Source organism: Cimex lectularius, unplaced genomic scaffold (assembly GCF_000648675.2).
Source record: "Cimex lectularius strain Harlan isolate CLEC.00 unplaced genomic scaffold, Clec_2.1 scaffold105, whole genome shotgun sequence".
Lineage (NCBI taxonomy): Eukaryota > Metazoa > Arthropoda > Insecta > Hemiptera > Cimicidae > Cimex > Cimex lectularius.
This window is the reverse complement of record NW_019394178.1, coordinates 774,347-791,551: the sequence shown is the minus strand read 5'-3', so window position 1 is coordinate 791,551 and position 17,205 is coordinate 774,347. Positions and strand designations below refer to the sequence as shown.

Sequence of the window (17,205 nt, the reverse complement as noted above, 5' to 3'; positions counted from 1 at the left end):
TTTAAATTGCTAAATATATTATTTACAACCATGATTAGCCTTGCAGAAGGAAAGAAGGGGAAAAGAGAAATTATGTATAAAGATAAATAGCAAAGATTTTTCATCCATTGTTGGTAACGTATCCAAGGTAACCAACGGTAGGGAAATACTTTGAAAATCGAACATAACAAATTATAGTTGATAAGTTCATATAACAGGTAAGTTTATGATATACGATCTGCACGTATACTTTGGTAAAATTAGTTATCAGTAAAACTATGAACCAGTATAGTCGAACGTTCTTATCCAGTTAATAATATATAATCTGTATTATATCAATGACAATTTATAGATGTATTGCTAAAACTAAAAAATAATCGTTGATATTAAGCAATCAGCCCCTACCAAAGGTTAACAGTAAAAAATGTTCATTCAAGAAGACCAAGGTACAATTATAAATAGTATAAAAATTATTTCACTGAATTTTAAAAACACATAAACCATAGTAAATGGCAGTATAGTAAAAGAAAGAAGAAAATATAGACAGCTAGATAAATAGATAGCGGAGCGTCGGTGGCCGCAACGGTTTAGGCGTTGACACGGCGCTCATCACTGTAAGGTTAAGGTCCCGGGTTCGAATCCAGCGGCCCTGCATTCGAACCCGATACGCTTACAAATGGGCTTGTTTTCAAAAACACCGGCACCCCGAGGGTCAATATAACCTCTGCTGCTGCGAACCCTCGTAAAAAAACGATATGTGGAGAAAAGAAAATGAAATTGAGTCAGACAAACAGAGAGATGGTGAGGACGGGAGGGAGAGAGAATGTGTCAGAAACAGAGAGACTGAACGGAGAAAGAAAGTTACAGCGTGAAGGAAAATGTGAGAGGGACGTTTAAGGTTAGTTAATACATACATGGAGAGATAGAGATAGATAGATAGAGTAGGTAGAGATAGTTTGATATAGATAGATAGTTAGATAAATAGATAGATAGATAGATGGATAGATTGAGATAGAAATAGAGAGAGAGTGTGTGTATGTGTTTGTGTGTGGTGAGAGAGAGAGAGAGAGAGAGAGAGAGTGATAGAGAGAGGGAGACGAGCTAGAACGTAAAAAGATTATTTTTGTATGTTGTTATTTATGTTTTCGTTGCAGTTTCCCGCATACTCGTATGATTTGAGCAAAACTTGGATAAATATAAATTGGATTTCTCTAATTTTCATTTGTTTTAAGTAAACCAAATGTATGATATTAGGCAAGGAATTTTTTTTAAGTGTAACGGTAAAGATTCAATGAAAAGTCACTCTCTCTCTCTCTCTCTCTCTCTCTCTCACTCTCTCTTTCTCACTCACTCTCTCTCTCTCTCTCTCTCTCTCTCTTTCTCTCTCTCTCTTTCTCTCTCTCTCTTTCTCTCTCTCTCTCTCTCAATCTCTCTCTCTTTCTCACTCTCTCTCCCTCTCTCTTTCTCTCTCTCTCTTTCTCTCTCTATCTATCTATATCTATTTCTCCGTGTATGTATTAACCTAGCTATCTATAGTAAATAAATTTTTCTTTTTCTTTTTCTTTTCTTTAGAGCAGCGGCGTATTGAGCCGAACGTAGATAAAAAGGGTAATTAATTGTAATATTATCGTTATTACGACTGGTAAACATATATGGATTATATTATGAGTTTTTGTGGTCTTTAAATAAATATAATAACATAAACAATTGAAAGCTAATTGGTAAATTAATTTAAAGTCATGACAACTGGCAAAAATCCTACTTAAAATTTTATTGTTTATGTTTTCTTTTTCTTCTGTTGTTATTCATTGTTTTGTTTTTATACATAAATAAATACATATTACCTTATAAATTTATATACCAAAAATATTTTGTAACGTGAAATATTTCATAAAAAATATGTAAAACTTTCTTCCTTGTTTTCTATTTGTAAAAAAAAATTGTAAAGACCAAAAAGATATTTTATCCTCCTACATTTTTATAAACTCCTCGCTGTTTTGCCTTGTTTTGTCGAAAATTCTTATTAATCAACCTTCTCACTTATTTAACTATCTGTTACTTAATAACTTATAAAAATATTTATCCACTAATTTACTGATTTATTAATTTATGAAACTGTTAACTAGTTAAATTGTCAATTTATTACGAATTTGTTACACTACCTTATTTATTTAATTATTTAAACTAAATTTAAACTAAATTATTTAAATTAAATTTATTTACTTATTTATTTTAAACTTATATTAGACCAACTTATTAAATCAATGTCTTTTTTTTTTTGCTAACGTATGTTATAACTGTTAGTTCTTGGTAAAATTAATAAGTAGTTTTCCCAGTTTCTGGAAAATACGGTAACGATTTTGTTAATGCAAAGGATTTGTTAAAGTAAAGGTAAATGGGTTTTTCATGAGCAATTTTTCCGTTAACATCGACAATAATGTTTTTCAGGAGGTATGGTACTCAAATGGAGATATGCTAAAGAGGACGCATAGGGCCCCGCCACTTTCCCTCAAAAATACATATTTACGCAACTTACTGTTAGAAAACGTCATGTCAAATAAATAATTACAAAAAGACCAAAAGAGTCTGCATAAATTGTATATATTAATAATTATATATATTGTTGCAATGTACAACATTACTCACGTTAAGTGGAAGAAAGGTCCACGAGAACCTTACTTTCGGTGTTTAAATACAATGTTTGCTTAATTAATCAATGTCTCCCTCTGTTTCTCTCTCTCTCTCTCTCTCTCTCTCTCTCTCTCTCTCTCTTTCTCTCTCTCGCGCTCTCGCTCTCTCTCTCTCTCACTCTTTCTCTCTATCGCGCTCGCGCTCTCTTCGTTGCTTTCTTCATTCCTACATCACTCTTTTTCATTTCCAACTCACATAATAAGACGTTACAAACGTCTCCCTCTCAAACTCTTTCTCTCCTTCTGAAGAATATATATTAAGATAAAATAAAACATAAAGAAGATAAAGATAAAGCAAAACGCTTTTTGTCAAAAATCCAGCGCCGCGGGACACATTACAACTACGGAGTGGTAAATGTACAAGTTAGTTCGCTAACTTTCCAACTTTTCATCTTGTGCGACCGGAACAAACACCGAGGCAAACTTCAATTTAGGAATAAACGACTTTAACGGCGTGTTCAATCACCCGGGGCCTTTTTTTTCTAGTTTAACCGAGTTGTCTTTACGCTTTTATTCCACTTCTCCTAACTGCAAGCGCCCACGGCACACAAAAGTTACTATTTTTTTAGTTCTTTGTTAAAAGCGTACAACTTAAGTAAAAGTTAAAAAATATCATGGATCATCATTAAAATACGATCATGTCGATGGCGTACAGGTATATCAGGTGTATCTTAAAACGTAAAAGGGATTTTGTAAATTTCCATAGGATATTACCTTGATAGCTTTTCTGACGGATGTGCTCATATGCTGGCGCATTTGTCTCTGTCGTCAAGATTGCATTTCAGCATAACCCTGCCGCCCCTGTTATATGCGCACTCTCTTTTTACGACAATGTAATTTCGATCGTCTTATTACATTCGGGGCGTTTTTTAGATTGCGTAAGGAAATAGTATGCGTATCCTCCTGAAACTATACCTGGAGAAAAACGAATAAGTTACAACATACAAAAATAATAGCTTCTTTTTACGTTCTTGCTTTTCTCTCTCTCTCTCTCTCCCTCTCTCTCTCTCTCGCTCTCTCTCTCTCTCTCTCTCTCTCTCTCTCGCTCTCGCTCTCGTTCTCGTTCTCGCTTTCTTCGTTAGTTTCTTCTTTTCTACTTCAACTATTTTTCATTTCCAACTCACTTAATAAGACGTTACAATTTTAGGTATATATATTTTCAATGGAGAATAATTCATATACTTCAATAAAGCACAATTACAGCTATACCGTTTTAGTTTTATAAATTTTATTATGTTTATTATTGTAAAGATACTATTGCAACTAATGAAAACTCACACTTTCTTTTTAAAAGTAATGGGTCATTGCTATTATGCTTTTCCCTCGTCTTCTTCGTACCGTAGTTCCATTGAGAATTTGCTTCGCTTTCGAAAATAATATGATTGGCAGCTCTTCATCCTAAGTCCATAAATTACAAATAGATTCACTGTTGAAAATACCATGTTGTTTAGATGTTTTCTCGATGCCAGTGCGGTCATAGATAGACATAGAGCCCAATCACGCCCCTATATTTTACTCTGATTAACTGAAGCAATTTTAAAACATTTGACAGTTTTGATGACGGTTTTTAATCGTACGTTTAATATGCCTGGCACCTTTAGTTTTGTTTATTTCCCCATTTGTGAAATGTATTTTTATGCTACTTCATCAGTTCCGTGCTATGGTAGTATGCATTTCTACAAATTGAGTGCTGCCAACCCTTTTTATTTATATTGGTAAAGAAGTATTACTTTTACGATTTTCTTAATGGAAGATGAAAAATCACTCGAAACTGTTTCCATACAGCCAGTTAATAAGTAGCATTATTAGCTAGCTCTCTCTCTCTCCCTCTCTCTCTCTCTCTCTCTCTCTCTCTCTCTCTCTCTANTACGAGAGTTCGCAACAGCAGAGGTCAAATAAACCCTCAGGGTGCCGGTGTTTTTGAAAAAAAGCCCGTTTGTAAGTGTCGGGTTAGAATGCTGTGGCCCTGCTTTCGAACCCGGGACCTTAACCTTAGTACTGCTATGTACTATGGTTCATATATTTTTTTTAATTTATTTAAACAATTAATTAAGGTTTTTAATTGAGATAAAAAAAGACAATGTCACGAGCGGGATTCGAACCCACGACCTTCGGCTAGATACTCCGCTACCCCACCACCTGTGCTATCGTGACTTTGATCCACTTTTAATTGAATTGAATTGAACTCGATTAATTGAAAGAAATTAATTGGTCAAGCGGACCGCGAAAACTAGTGAATTGAAGTAGTTTTTAAAACTAGTTAAAATGAAGTATATCTTCACTAGAGCTCTCCGTGGCCATTTCAATTGTCGCCGAGAATCAAATAGATTGATTACACGACATTTGAAAAATGGCAAAAAGGAGGGCAAATTTAAAAATAAAGGAGGGGTTGAGAATGGAAGTTAGTGTCCGAGTGGCTCGAAGTCAGGTGGTAGAGTAGCAGTGTATCTAGCCGAAGGTCCTGGGTTCGAATCCTGCTCGTGACATTGACTTTTTTATCTCAACTAAAAGCCTTAATTAATTGGTCAAGCGGACCGCGATACATTAACAACATAATAAATAAACATTATTTTTATAATTCCTAAACTACAACCATCCTCAATCATTTATCAATTCAGAAAATTCACTATACAATCAGTTAATACAAGTCAGAGAAATGTGCAATTTTATGCACGAAAAAGTTATTTTTCGGGAGAGGCAAAACAATGAAAAACTCTTAATTCGCGCCGTAAAAATTTTCAGTGTACAATGAATCACGGGCACCCTACGATAGGTATTAGTTAAGGTTTTTAGTTGAGATAAAAAAAGTCAGTGTCACGAGTGGGATTCGAACTCACGATCATCGGCTAGATACGCCGCTGCTCTACCACTTGAGCTATCGTGACCTCGATCCACTCGGACACTAACTTTTCATTTCCCGCTGGTGACACTGATTTTTTCATCTCAACTAAAACCTTAATTAATTGAAAGATATTAATTGGCTAAGCGGACCACAAAAACTAGTAAATTCTTTAAAACTAGTTAAAATGAAGTATATCTTCACTAGAGCTTTCCGTGGCCATTTCAATTGTCGCCGAGAATCAAATAGATTACACGACATTTGAAAAATGGCAAAAAGGAGGGAAAATTGAAAAAAAAGGTGGTAGAGTAGCAGCGTATCTAGCCGAAGGTCGTGGGCTCGAATCCCGCTCGTGACATTGACTTTTTTATCTCAACTAAAAACCTTAATTAATTCGTCAAGCGGACCGCGAAAACTGGTGAATTTATTTAAACAATTTCTGTACGATTTATAATTATAACATGTTCTTCTTGAATAAACATTTTTTTTACTATTAAACTTTGGTACCGAATGATTTCTTAATATCAACAATTATTTTTAGTTTTTACAGTACATGTATAAATTACCTTTAATATAATAGAGATTATATATTATTAATTCGATAAGAACATTCGACTTTTAGTGAGTCATAGTTTTACAGATAACTAATTTTCACCATGTTTATGTGCATGGCGTATGTCATAATTTTATCTATTATATATAGTTATCAAAAGTACGTTTCTTAAATATGATCGATTTTTAAACAATTTCGTTACTGTTGGTAACCTTGGATATGTTACTAACAATGGATGAAAAATCTTTACTGTTTATCTTTATTAAACGATTATTAAAAAAAGTTTCAGTTTCTGTTTTTCTTCTAATAATATAATTGCTATTAATGGATCAATATTATGTTTTTGGAATTTAGTAATGCATGCTTTTTTGCTTTCCCTATTCCTTCAACGATAGTGCCTACGTGATCTGGGTCGGACTTAATTTGAAAGGCAGATTCGGCTATCGGACCTACGGTCGAATTTATTTTGGTTCATCTCCAATTTTTTCAGGTTTAAACGTATTTTCAAAACCTTCTCTATGTTTATATTTCGAACTGTTAATTTCATGTATTGTAGCTTTGATGGTTTATCAATTTTTATCAATTCGATGGAGTCTGTTAGGATTTGAGATGTTTTTTCTAAATTCGTACTCGACAATCCCGAACAAGACGGATCTATAGGTTTGAAAAGAAAATACGAAGTTTCCCATGCCAACTGTAAAGGGGTTTAAAAAATAAACGAGACTGTTGTCACAGCGTCATGTTATTTCAGACGGGGTGGAACATTTCAACTGCGGAAGCTACACTGTCTAAAATATTAAAAGCCTTTAATTACGTCTTCAACCATAAATTTCTTACATTGGCATGAAATTTATATCGCAGAAAAAGAGTCTGTAGGGTTTTAAAAATATATTTATTCCGAACTTTTGTTGGATAATGGAAACTAAGAAACAAAGAAATTTTTAATCATAATAAAATTAAACGACCCCGATACACAATTCATCAAATAATATTTAACTAGTAAGAAAGCAAAACTTAAACTTATAGAAATAATTATAAGCGATCTTCCTAGCTTTATTTGAACAGTTATAATAGTCTTTGAATCCCACTCTGTAAATTTGTGGAAGAATAAAATGTGACAGCATTTTCAACTGAAATGAGGATTCAACCTTTTTAATGAGCTCGTTGTCATGGCTACCCAGATTAACTTACATCTCACCCTACTTAAGCGACCCTTTTCTTAAACGTTAAATTTCTATACCTTCCATTGTGATTATTATAATGAACACAATGAGAGAAAATTGTGTTTTCAACTATCAACTCTAAACATGCAATCAGAGCAGATTTGAATTTTTTTTATAGATCAGTATTTTAAATTTGATTTTCATAACATGTGTTGATGATGTACGGTTATTGGTTAACTTACTCCATATTATAAGGAATGTGCAAAACACAGTTTTGGAGTTGAATTTTTTCCTCAATTCCACTTTTTTTACACCCCCATTCCAAATGGAAATCGTTTCCTGTTTTATATTTAAAAAAAAAAGCTGATTTCTCTGCCTTCCAGGGAGGGATGCACCGACAGGGCCTCGTCCGAATTGGATTTGGAAACGAACTCGACGGAATGTCGCATACCAAAAGGGATCCAATTCAGAGCACTTTACTCACCCGTGAGGAACAGGTCTGCTCGATTCAAAATAGTTGGCTTCCATTCCAAGTAAGCAATATCAATTATGGAGGTTTTTGTTTAAATCGATTCTTTAATTTTAAAAAATATATAAACCGAAGTTTTGAGGTATTAGAGTTCCAAGTTTTTTTTCATTGAAGTACTGTTGAAAACGTTAGGTTGTGTTTTTCCTTCTTCGACCCTCGCCGAAAAATAACATTTCCTTTTTTCCAGCCTATGGAGCGGTAAGTGCACTCCTACAATGTGCCACCTGAGCTGGTCTATCTCATTTTCCGAGGCCAAACCGCGATCCTTGCAATCCAGGTTGGTAACAATTTATAAATATCACTTACATAATAAGTAATCAAGTAAGAACTGTTTTCAGAGGAATAATTGCTGTTCTGGGTGATTATTAAAATAATGCACTGTTGAATTTATTACGAAGAAGCTATAATGACCGGTTAACAGAAATCACAGATTGTAGGTGTTCAATGTATAAAAATAATAATCTCCTTACGATTCAGGTGTAAAAACGAATCTATTATTTGCTAAATAATAAACCAGAATCCACTTGATCCCATGGATATATTTCAAGGAGAGGCAGTAGACATGAGAACACTTTAATTAAACCTTTTCTGGATACTAAGTCGAAAATATTAGTTACTTAGACTATGTATTATCCGAGAATATAAATATTTTACACTAATTAATTAAGGTTTTAAGTTGAGATAAAAAATTCAGTGTCACGAGCGGGATTCGAACACACGACCTTCGGCTTGATACGCCGCTACTCTACCACTTGAGCTATCGTGACTTCGATCCACTCAGACACTAACTTCCCATCTCATTTGTTGCCCAGAATCAAATAGATTACACGACATTGGAAAAATGGCAAAAAGGAGGGCAAATTCGAAAGGTGGGGTTGAGATGGGAAGTTAGTGTCCGAGTGGATCGAGGTCACGATAGCTCAAGTGGTAGAGTAGCGGCGTATCAAGCCGAAGGTCGTGGGTTCGAATCCCGCTCTTGACACTGACTTTTTTATCTCAACTTAAAACCTTAATTAATTGTAAGATATTAATTGGTCAAGCTGACCACGAAAAATAGTCAATTTTACACTAATTTATTTTTTGTTTAAATGTGGTTTTTTTGACTGTATTGTGAATGTATTTTAACTACAATGAGCCACGTACCAAAGTCAGTTCAAATATTTTTTTAGAAAAGAAAATAGGAATATTTCGTTTTTTGCACTTTAAAAACCCCTGAATACAACTTTTTTCGAAAATCAAAGGGTATTTTTTCTAAACATGTTTCGTCTTCCAAAATGTCTACGATTTTTCATCGAAAACCGCAAAAATGTTTCAAACTTAGAAACTCCAACGATTTACAGGGAATTTTACAGGGATTTAAAAACTCTATCAAATGCACGTAATAAATTTAGGCTCTGTAAATAAATTTGAACCAAAGGTATAAAATGAAAAGCTTGGGGAGTTTTTTAAATTTTTAATTTTTTTAAGGTTCGCAACAGCAGAGGTCACATAAACCCTCGGTGTTTTTGAAGGGATTTTCATTGATTCCAATCAATCTTATTTTTCTGACAGTGAATATTCCAAATATTGTCAGACAATCGAAACGTTGTTGTCACACGCAGGAATAAAAAAATAAATTCTGTCGTTTGTAAATATGTTGAAGTTGAATAGACTCCACAGGTGTTAAGAATTTTTAAAAAGACCACCGGACATCGGCAAGAAAAAATCCTCCGTCGAATCCAGCTCAAAAACGACTTTTATCGATTTAAGTGTTTGCATTTAAGAACTTTAAACATTTTTGTCTTATTTTACTCAATTCGTCTTTTCGTTTTTGTAAGTTTTCATATACAATCTTCTTATCAGTTGATCTGTATGCACGTTTATCTAAATATGTATCAACGTGTCGACATATCTTTAACTAATAATCTGCATTTGTAGTTTGCAACTATTATACGATTTAAAAGTGAAGTACTAAATTTTATTAATGCAATAATATTAAAATAAAAACCTGTTTAGATAAACTGTGAATGCAAAAAGTTATTTTCGTCATACTGTTAGCACATATTGTCCATAAAGCTATTGTTTGATAATAAGTTAACGCAATCGTTTTAAATTTTTAGATGGATGGAGTATATGTTGTCGCCTATCGGTTCTTCCTATTCCTGGGCCAACCTCCTATCTCACAATTTGAACTTGGAAAGCCAAAGGATCGACAAGTTCGGAACGCAAGGCTTCAGGCTCATTCTTGTTCTCGCCTTTATTGTTATCATTTTACGATTCGATTATTAGAGCGTGCTTGCAAATATAAAATAGTGTGGAAAGAAAAGTTACAATTAGATTTAGCCAGATTTCATTCATACGAATGAGTTCCGAACAGCGCAGAAACCACAAAGTTTTTTTTTTTTTTTTTTAATTTTACGATCTCGCCTGTGATGGTGGCAGTTTTTGGTTTACTTGGTTTTTTTCTATGATTCATACGCATGTATTTGTTTAAAACTATCTCTGTAAGAAATTCAAAACTTTTTTATACGATTTTTTTTTATTTTGCAATGCATGTATTTTCTTTCTGTTTTGTATAAAACAAAATATATAATAATACAAAATATTATCTTGTTATTGTTACTGTTGTCTTCGAATGTAGCCAATTTTTTTCTTCGTTATAAAATATGCCTAAAACTGTAGCAAAAATCACGTAATTTAATGTTAAATAAATTTCAATTAATTAAGGTTTTTAGTTGAGATAAAAAAGTCAGTGTCACGAGTGGGATTCGAACCCACGACCTTCGGCTAGATACGCCGCGACTCTACCACTTGAGCTATCGTGACTTCGATCCACTCGGACACTAACTTCCCATCTGAACCCCCACCTTTTGAATCCCGCACGTGACACTGACTTTTTTATCTCTACTAAAAACCTTAATTAATTGAAAGATATTAATTGGTCAAGCGGACCACGAAAATTAGTGAATTTAATAAGATAAAATGAAGTATATCTTCACTAAAACTCTCCGTGACCATTTCATTTGTTGCCTTTCATTAGTTAAGGTTTTTAGTTTAGATAAAACAGTCATTGTCACGAGGGGGATTCGAACCCACGACCTTCGGCTAAATACGCTGCTGCTCTACCACTTGACCTATCGAGTCCTAGATCCACTCGGACACTAACTTCCCATCTGAACCCCCACCTTTTGAATCCCGCACGTGACACTGACTTTTGTATCTCAACTAAAAACCTTAATTAATTGAAAGATGTTAATTGGTCAAGCGGACCATTAAAACTAGTGAATTTAATAAATTAAAATGAAGTATACCTTCACTAAATCTTTCCGTGGCCATTTCATTAGTCGCCGAGAATCAAATAGATTACACGTCATTTGAAAAATGGCAAAAAGGTGGGGTTGAGATGGAAGATAGTGCCCGAGTGGGAGCGAGGTCACGATAGCTCTAGTGGTAGAGCAGCAGCATATTTAGCCGAAGGTCGTGGGTTCGAATCCCGCTCGTGACACTGACTTCTTTATCTCAACTAATAAACCTTAATTAATTGAACAATATTAATTGGTCAAGTGGACCACGAAAACTAGTGAAGTTAAATAAATTATTGGATTTTCTAAGTCGAAAATTAAGTTTTTCAAGCTATGGTAAAAACGGGAAATGTCAAAATATTCAAGGATTTTTCTGTCATTTTTGTTTTTCTAATTGTACTAGGTCAATTTTTATTTTATATTTTATAACCGCTTCTTGAACAAGTATTTTCACTAATTTTCTGACAAATTTCTCGCCGCGCGTGCACGACAGCCGCGGACTCGCGTTCACCCCGTTTATGAAAATTAACCTTCATGCCGTGACTTTCTTCTCCGGAAAATTGTTATGTTCCGGGTTGGTTTTAATTACGCTTTCGGGGTCAACTTTTTTTAAGTTGAAAATTATCATTTAACCCACTTGTTTTTTCAATTTCAATTACGGTTTGTCATGTGTTGTATTCGGAGTTTTTATTATTTCGATGTAGTATCTGTTTATTAGAAGGTCTAGTCAGAGATGGAATATAGATACTTGATACTTAAAAGCAAAATTTTTATATACGATAGGATTTTAATTAAATATATTTTATAATGTAATGAAAGAAACAAACGTTCATTGTTTTATAGCTTAATAATTTTTGTTGTTTTAAAGTTTTGTTCCTTCCAATTCATGATAAGATGTATCGAAAATGAATTGAAAAGTTAGAAAAGCCTCGCCAAGAAGGAATAAAAGCTCTGCCTCGTGTGATATGGTGTGGAGGACAAAACCGGCGATCAGTATTCTCTGGTAGACGAGAAAAAGTCTTGCGGACCACCTAGTCACCCAGAAGATATATGCGTCTTTCTTCGCTTCGTTCACGACCGAAGAGATCACCAATAACGGCGTGCAGGACTCGTGTGCGTAGAGAAGAGTGAGAGCGACGCTTGCCCCCCTTCCTCGGAAAACAGTGTACATCAGGCAGCAGAAGGACGTCCACACGAGGAATTTTTCTCTGAGGAACCCACCTACCCTCCGCGACCTGTAGACGTAGAAACCGGCGGACAAAAGTAGCAAGAGTTCTTCGACCTTTGAGTTTATCCGGGCGATGTCGTAACCGGCGACGAGACAGTTCACGGCTATGGACATTTCCAGACCGTGTAGTCCGTCTAAAAACACTTTACAGTATTTTCCTAATGTGTTGTACAGTATGTAGTTGAGGAGGTTCCATAAGCTGAAGGCAAAGACAAGCACCGACGTGTAATATAACGCATAGTTAAAAGTAGTCATCTAAAAAAAGAAAAACAAAACAAATATAATTAACTTTGGATCTACTGTTCAATCTTATGTAATCATAAAAAAGTCTTGATTGCAGTAGCCACTCTGCAATTAATTTTAAACCTACATAAATTCACTTACAGCTGATGTTAACTGAAGCCACCATGACAACTACCCACCTTCAAAAAAACACTATTGCTAACTAACCCACTTCTTCTTCTCGTATTCCATCAAATTCTTCGTTTTTATCAAATAAGTCATATATATAACAATCTTTTTCATATATAACAATTATTTTTAAAACAAAGTATATTCCTTATGGGGTTAAAACAATGCTACAGCAAATTGATTTTAAATAAAGCAATAGTTACATAGAGATTAGAAACAACCCACTGGTCGCGCTCCATAAATAGACACTAAAGTTTCTTTCATAATTCCTTTTCGAGTTTTTTATACTTTTGCTATTATTATCATTGATTAGGAGAATCTCGGCCAATGTATTTTTAGTCAGGGAGCAGGTTTGGATGGATAAGCTGGTGAGGATTTTTATCTAAGAACGGATTTTAATTAAATTATTTTATAATCAATTACATTTAGTGGTCTGATTGACCAAATTACTTCTTTCAATTAATCAACCTTTTTATATAAAGTTTTGGTTGAAATTCAAAAGCTAGTGTCACGAGCGGGATTCGAACTCACGACCTTCGGCTCAATACACCGCTGCCCTAACCACCAGAGTTATCGTGACTTTGATCCGCTCGGACACCAACTCCCCATCTCCACCACCACCCACCAACTCCCAAATCCCGCTCATGACGCTAGTTTTTTTATTTCAACCAAAACCTTACATAAAAAGGTTGATTAATTGAAAGAAGTAACTTGAACAATCAGACCACTAATATAATAGATTTAATAAGTAAAACGAAGTATAAATTTACTGACAGCTCCCCGTGGCTACTTCATATGTCGGCGAGAATCGATTCCTGACTACAGGACATTTGAAAAATGGCAAAAGTAGGGAAAATTCGAAAGGTTGTAGGTGGAGATGGGAGTTGGTGTCCGAAGTCACGACCACCCAGGGAATTGTAGCCCACTTAATGTGGAACTTCAACGACGACGGGTGGTACAATGTGGTTAAGACTCGGGGCCCAAGAAAGGTGTACTTCGTGTCCACATCCTCGTCCCTCTCTCAATCCCGGTTCCTTCATTCTTCCCTGTGACCCCTCCCAAACCTTGGCTACAAAATAATGGTGTAGCCCTGAGGGCGTGGCAACCTCTCTAAAGCACAAGCTGTACTCAGGTCGGCATGTGGCGGCGGTTTCCCTATCAGAGGGTTAGGGTAGCAGATTCTGTCTGCATAGACGGGGGAGGGTGCATAACCATCTGTACTACGGGTTAACAGAAATATTTTCAAGGTTCGGCTCCTGTTACTCTGGGGATGGACTCGTAGTGGTTCGTGGTGACGCCCCTGGCGGGAACTTCGAGAAGAGGCTGTCTTCTATCTGTGACCTTCGCACGAAACTTGAGTATGACCATCGTTATATACCCGGCCTCACGGGATACGCCGGATCGGACGGCAGCGTATAAGCGTTGAGGACGCTATGATTATGCCGAAAAGTCCCTCGAATGCGTGAGTAGTGGCGGATAGGAATGGGTAGTGAATCGGTTGCTACTACTCGAGTATGCTTTGCACGCAGATGTAGGTAATGAGCTCGATTGGCGGCACTTTAAACAAAACCGCGGCCGGAGTGGATCCGGTAGTTTATACGCTGGAGAAGCCCCAGTACTCTGGGAGATAGAGTAACCTTCTATCTAGGGAGCGCGCGGGCGACCAGGCTGATATATTTCGGCTTACGTAGCCCTTTGCTGGCGGCATACGTTTCGATGCTTAATGCGGACCCAACCACTCGGAATGGACAAGCGGGAAGCGAGGTTGTCTGTGCCCCTCGGGGCTGAGCTGCCTCTACACCAACGCTGCGGCAGAATCACCATTCTGTCGTATGTGGAGGTGCGTCAGCTCTCATCTTGAGAAACAAATCGTCCGATAAAGCGGAATAGGCTAGATGCGGACGCTAAAGATCCTCATTGTCGTTTTAAGGACGACCGAGTTACGGGAAAGCAATGTCCGAAGTCACGATAGCTCAAGTGGTTAGAGGAGCGGCGTATCGAGCCGAAGGTCGTGGGTTTGAATACCGCTCCTGACACTAGTTTTTTCATTTCAACCAAAACCTTACATAAAAAGGTTGATATTTTATAATGTAATGAAAGAAACAAACGGGTATTGTTTTATAGCTTAACAATTTTTGTTGCTTTTAAAGTTTTGTTCCTTCCAATTCATGAGGATTTTTTATGTATTTTTTAATAATAAAAAGTATTTATATCACTTCGTTGACAAAAATAATACTTAATTATTTAAGTGTGGTTTCATTTTAACAATTAGTGTCAACAATTTTTTCGAAGAATTCTTGAGCAGTTTGAATATGAAGGATGTTTCGAGCGTTTGAATGAATCCCGACCACTAGTCCAAATGGCGATATTGGTTTTAGTATGGAGTTATAAGGAGTCTTTCGTGTGATAGTGACAAGTTGTTAGATCGCTTGTCCAAGAGGACGTGGGAAAATTTTATCACATCGTTTCATGACGTTTAAAGTTTAAATCTTGTAGGTTGATTTCAGGTCAGTTATTTATCTACATGCATAGACACCATAAAGTTTCCTATTTTGTCTCCGTTCCAACGGAAACGTTATTGAAATAAAATTAAAGACTAATTTTACTCCGAGTTCCTTTTTTGCACCAAGAATCCAACAGTGTGCAATGATGATGCATGTTTAGGGACGAAATAACAGGATGAATGTTGCTCGACTGAATTGCCGTATTGTCTTCCTATTTTATTTATCGTATACTCTACAAAGGTCGTTTGTGAACGAAATGGAATGTCAGGAACCGGAGTAAAGAGATAATGTCTAGGACATGATGACACAGTTGGACAGTTGAGCGAATCCTTTGGCTTACCCGAGGAAGTAGAATGTGTTGGTTATTTTGTTGTAGATAACATTGGATATTCTAATCCTTCCATGCTAAAAGAAGAAAAGAATATCTCAAAAACAGTATTGTATAGATATGCAATTTCTTCTTTTTTGGGAGGTGTTAGAGGGTTTTGTAAGTAATAAGGTCATTTGGGAAATTATATGCCATAATGACCGTCAGAAAGAAAAACAGCATTAGGAGGGAAGGAAATGGGGTGGCATTAAATTTTTGTCAATAAATTGTGAGTAAGATGTCTTGTGGAGTAAAGTCTGTGGTCAATTGACTCACCGGCCACGCAAAATGGGATATATANATATATATAATTAAGATTGGGTCTCATAGCGGCCGCCCATAGCAATTTTTTATCTTCTATTATAGATTTTGTATCAGAAATTCAAGGAGGGACGGTGGAAATTGAACCCACGATCGAGAGTCAGTTGCGATAAATTTCGGCTACCGCGGGCACCCTTGTATATCAAATCAAAATATAATTTTTTCTATTACAAAATAAATATTCTAGAAAAATTGTTGTAAAATATTATGCCGTGTTTAAAAGCTTTGAAAATTTATTTTGTTGATCTTTATGAATTGGGGCAACGAGAGAAACTGTTAAATTCTTAAACCAGCAATATCTACCTGAAATTCAAAATAAAATCGGTAAGGAACGAACCCATTATGATGATTATGAAAAAATGACAAAACACATTTTTTCACATAAAACAATCTAATTAATAAATTAAGGTATTTTTGATGTCATTTCAGGAAAATCGACAAACCAGACTGTACACCTAAATAAAAGCCTATAAGTTCCGATTTCGCTTCTAACATTTTTATTGGCCTTTTTTTTTTATAAAAGATCAAAAGAATGCATTTGTATGTAAATGTTTTGACTATAAAGCATCCTACTATTTGTATTACTTATTGAATAAACATCTTATTGTATTTTGTTATGTACGTGTTCATTTATCGCATTATTTTGTACTTCTTTTTGCTACCTTATTCCGTCGGTGGAACTTGAAACTTGGTTTAAATCTAATATTGTCCACTTACAGCAATAAAATTGACACAGCATTCCCCTGGGGGGAGGACGGCTGTCGCCATCTCAACAATGTCCGCGCCGAAAAGTTTTTCCGCCACATAATCCATGAAAGACTAATAAAACTGTAAAACTAAGACAAAAAGAAAATAACCTGCCGGTTAACTTGAAACAAATATATTTCGAAGGTTACTATCCAGTGTTATTGTTATAAAAACATATGATAGTCGACTAAAAATGTTCAATACCTCGATGGGATGATTTTGTTTTCTTCAGGGCAGAGAAGATAAAATAATTTTTAAAAAAATGTTTTATTCGTTTAAAACATTATTCGCAATTTTGCATCTAATGGTATTTTCAAATAATCATTCGAAGGCTAGAATTATGTTATAACAGTTAATAAAATTATCCTTTTATAGCTTCTGAAGTAATAAATTTAATGATTATCAATAGTTTGGTCATTTTTATGTTCGTTTTACTTCTTTTCTTCTAATAATTATTTTTCGATGAACACTTTTTGAAAGTCTTAAGTTACCACCAATTTGTTTTACTTATCATTTATTCGAATACTTTTGAGAACCCTCCAGCGCTGTACAAGCTTATCAGCTTTCCCGTACAAATCCTCTTACATTCTTTA

General features: G+C 35.3%; 2 protein-coding genes across 3 annotated transcripts in view; one reads left to right on the top strand and one right to left on the bottom strand.

Annotated features, from left to right (window-relative positions):
* LOC112126113 overlaps positions 1–10,223 on the top strand; it is a 302,358-nt gene extending 292,135 nt beyond the window's left edge. Inside the window, exons 6-8 of one of the 2 annotated variants that reach the window (XM_024229996.1) lie at positions 7,608–7,757; positions 7,941–8,030; positions 9,853–10,223. In XM_024229996.1, coding sequence (XP_024085764.1) covers positions 7,608–7,757; positions 7,941–8,030; positions 9,853–10,021 — 409 coding nt within the window. In that variant the 3' untranslated portion in view covers positions 10,022–10,223. Of the gene's footprint in view, positions 1–7,607; positions 7,758–7,940; positions 8,031–8,091; positions 8,174–9,852 lie in introns of those variants that run through there. The other variant, XM_024229997.1, reaches the window with a different exon arrangement.
* A 1,639-nt stretch (positions 10,224–11,862) lies between these two features.
* LOC106664798 lies at positions 11,863–16,750 on the bottom strand. Its single transcript, XM_014390791.1, has 2 exons — positions 16,583–16,750; positions 11,863–12,517 (listed from the first exon to the last, which is right to left on the bottom strand). Exons 1-2 carry the CDS (start codon positions 16,676–16,678, stop codon positions 11,897–11,899), a joined length of 717 nt encoding a protein of 238 aa, XP_014246277.1. The 5' UTR covers positions 16,679–16,750; the 3' UTR covers positions 11,863–11,896.
* Between the last annotated feature and the right edge of the window lie 455 nt (positions 16,751–17,205).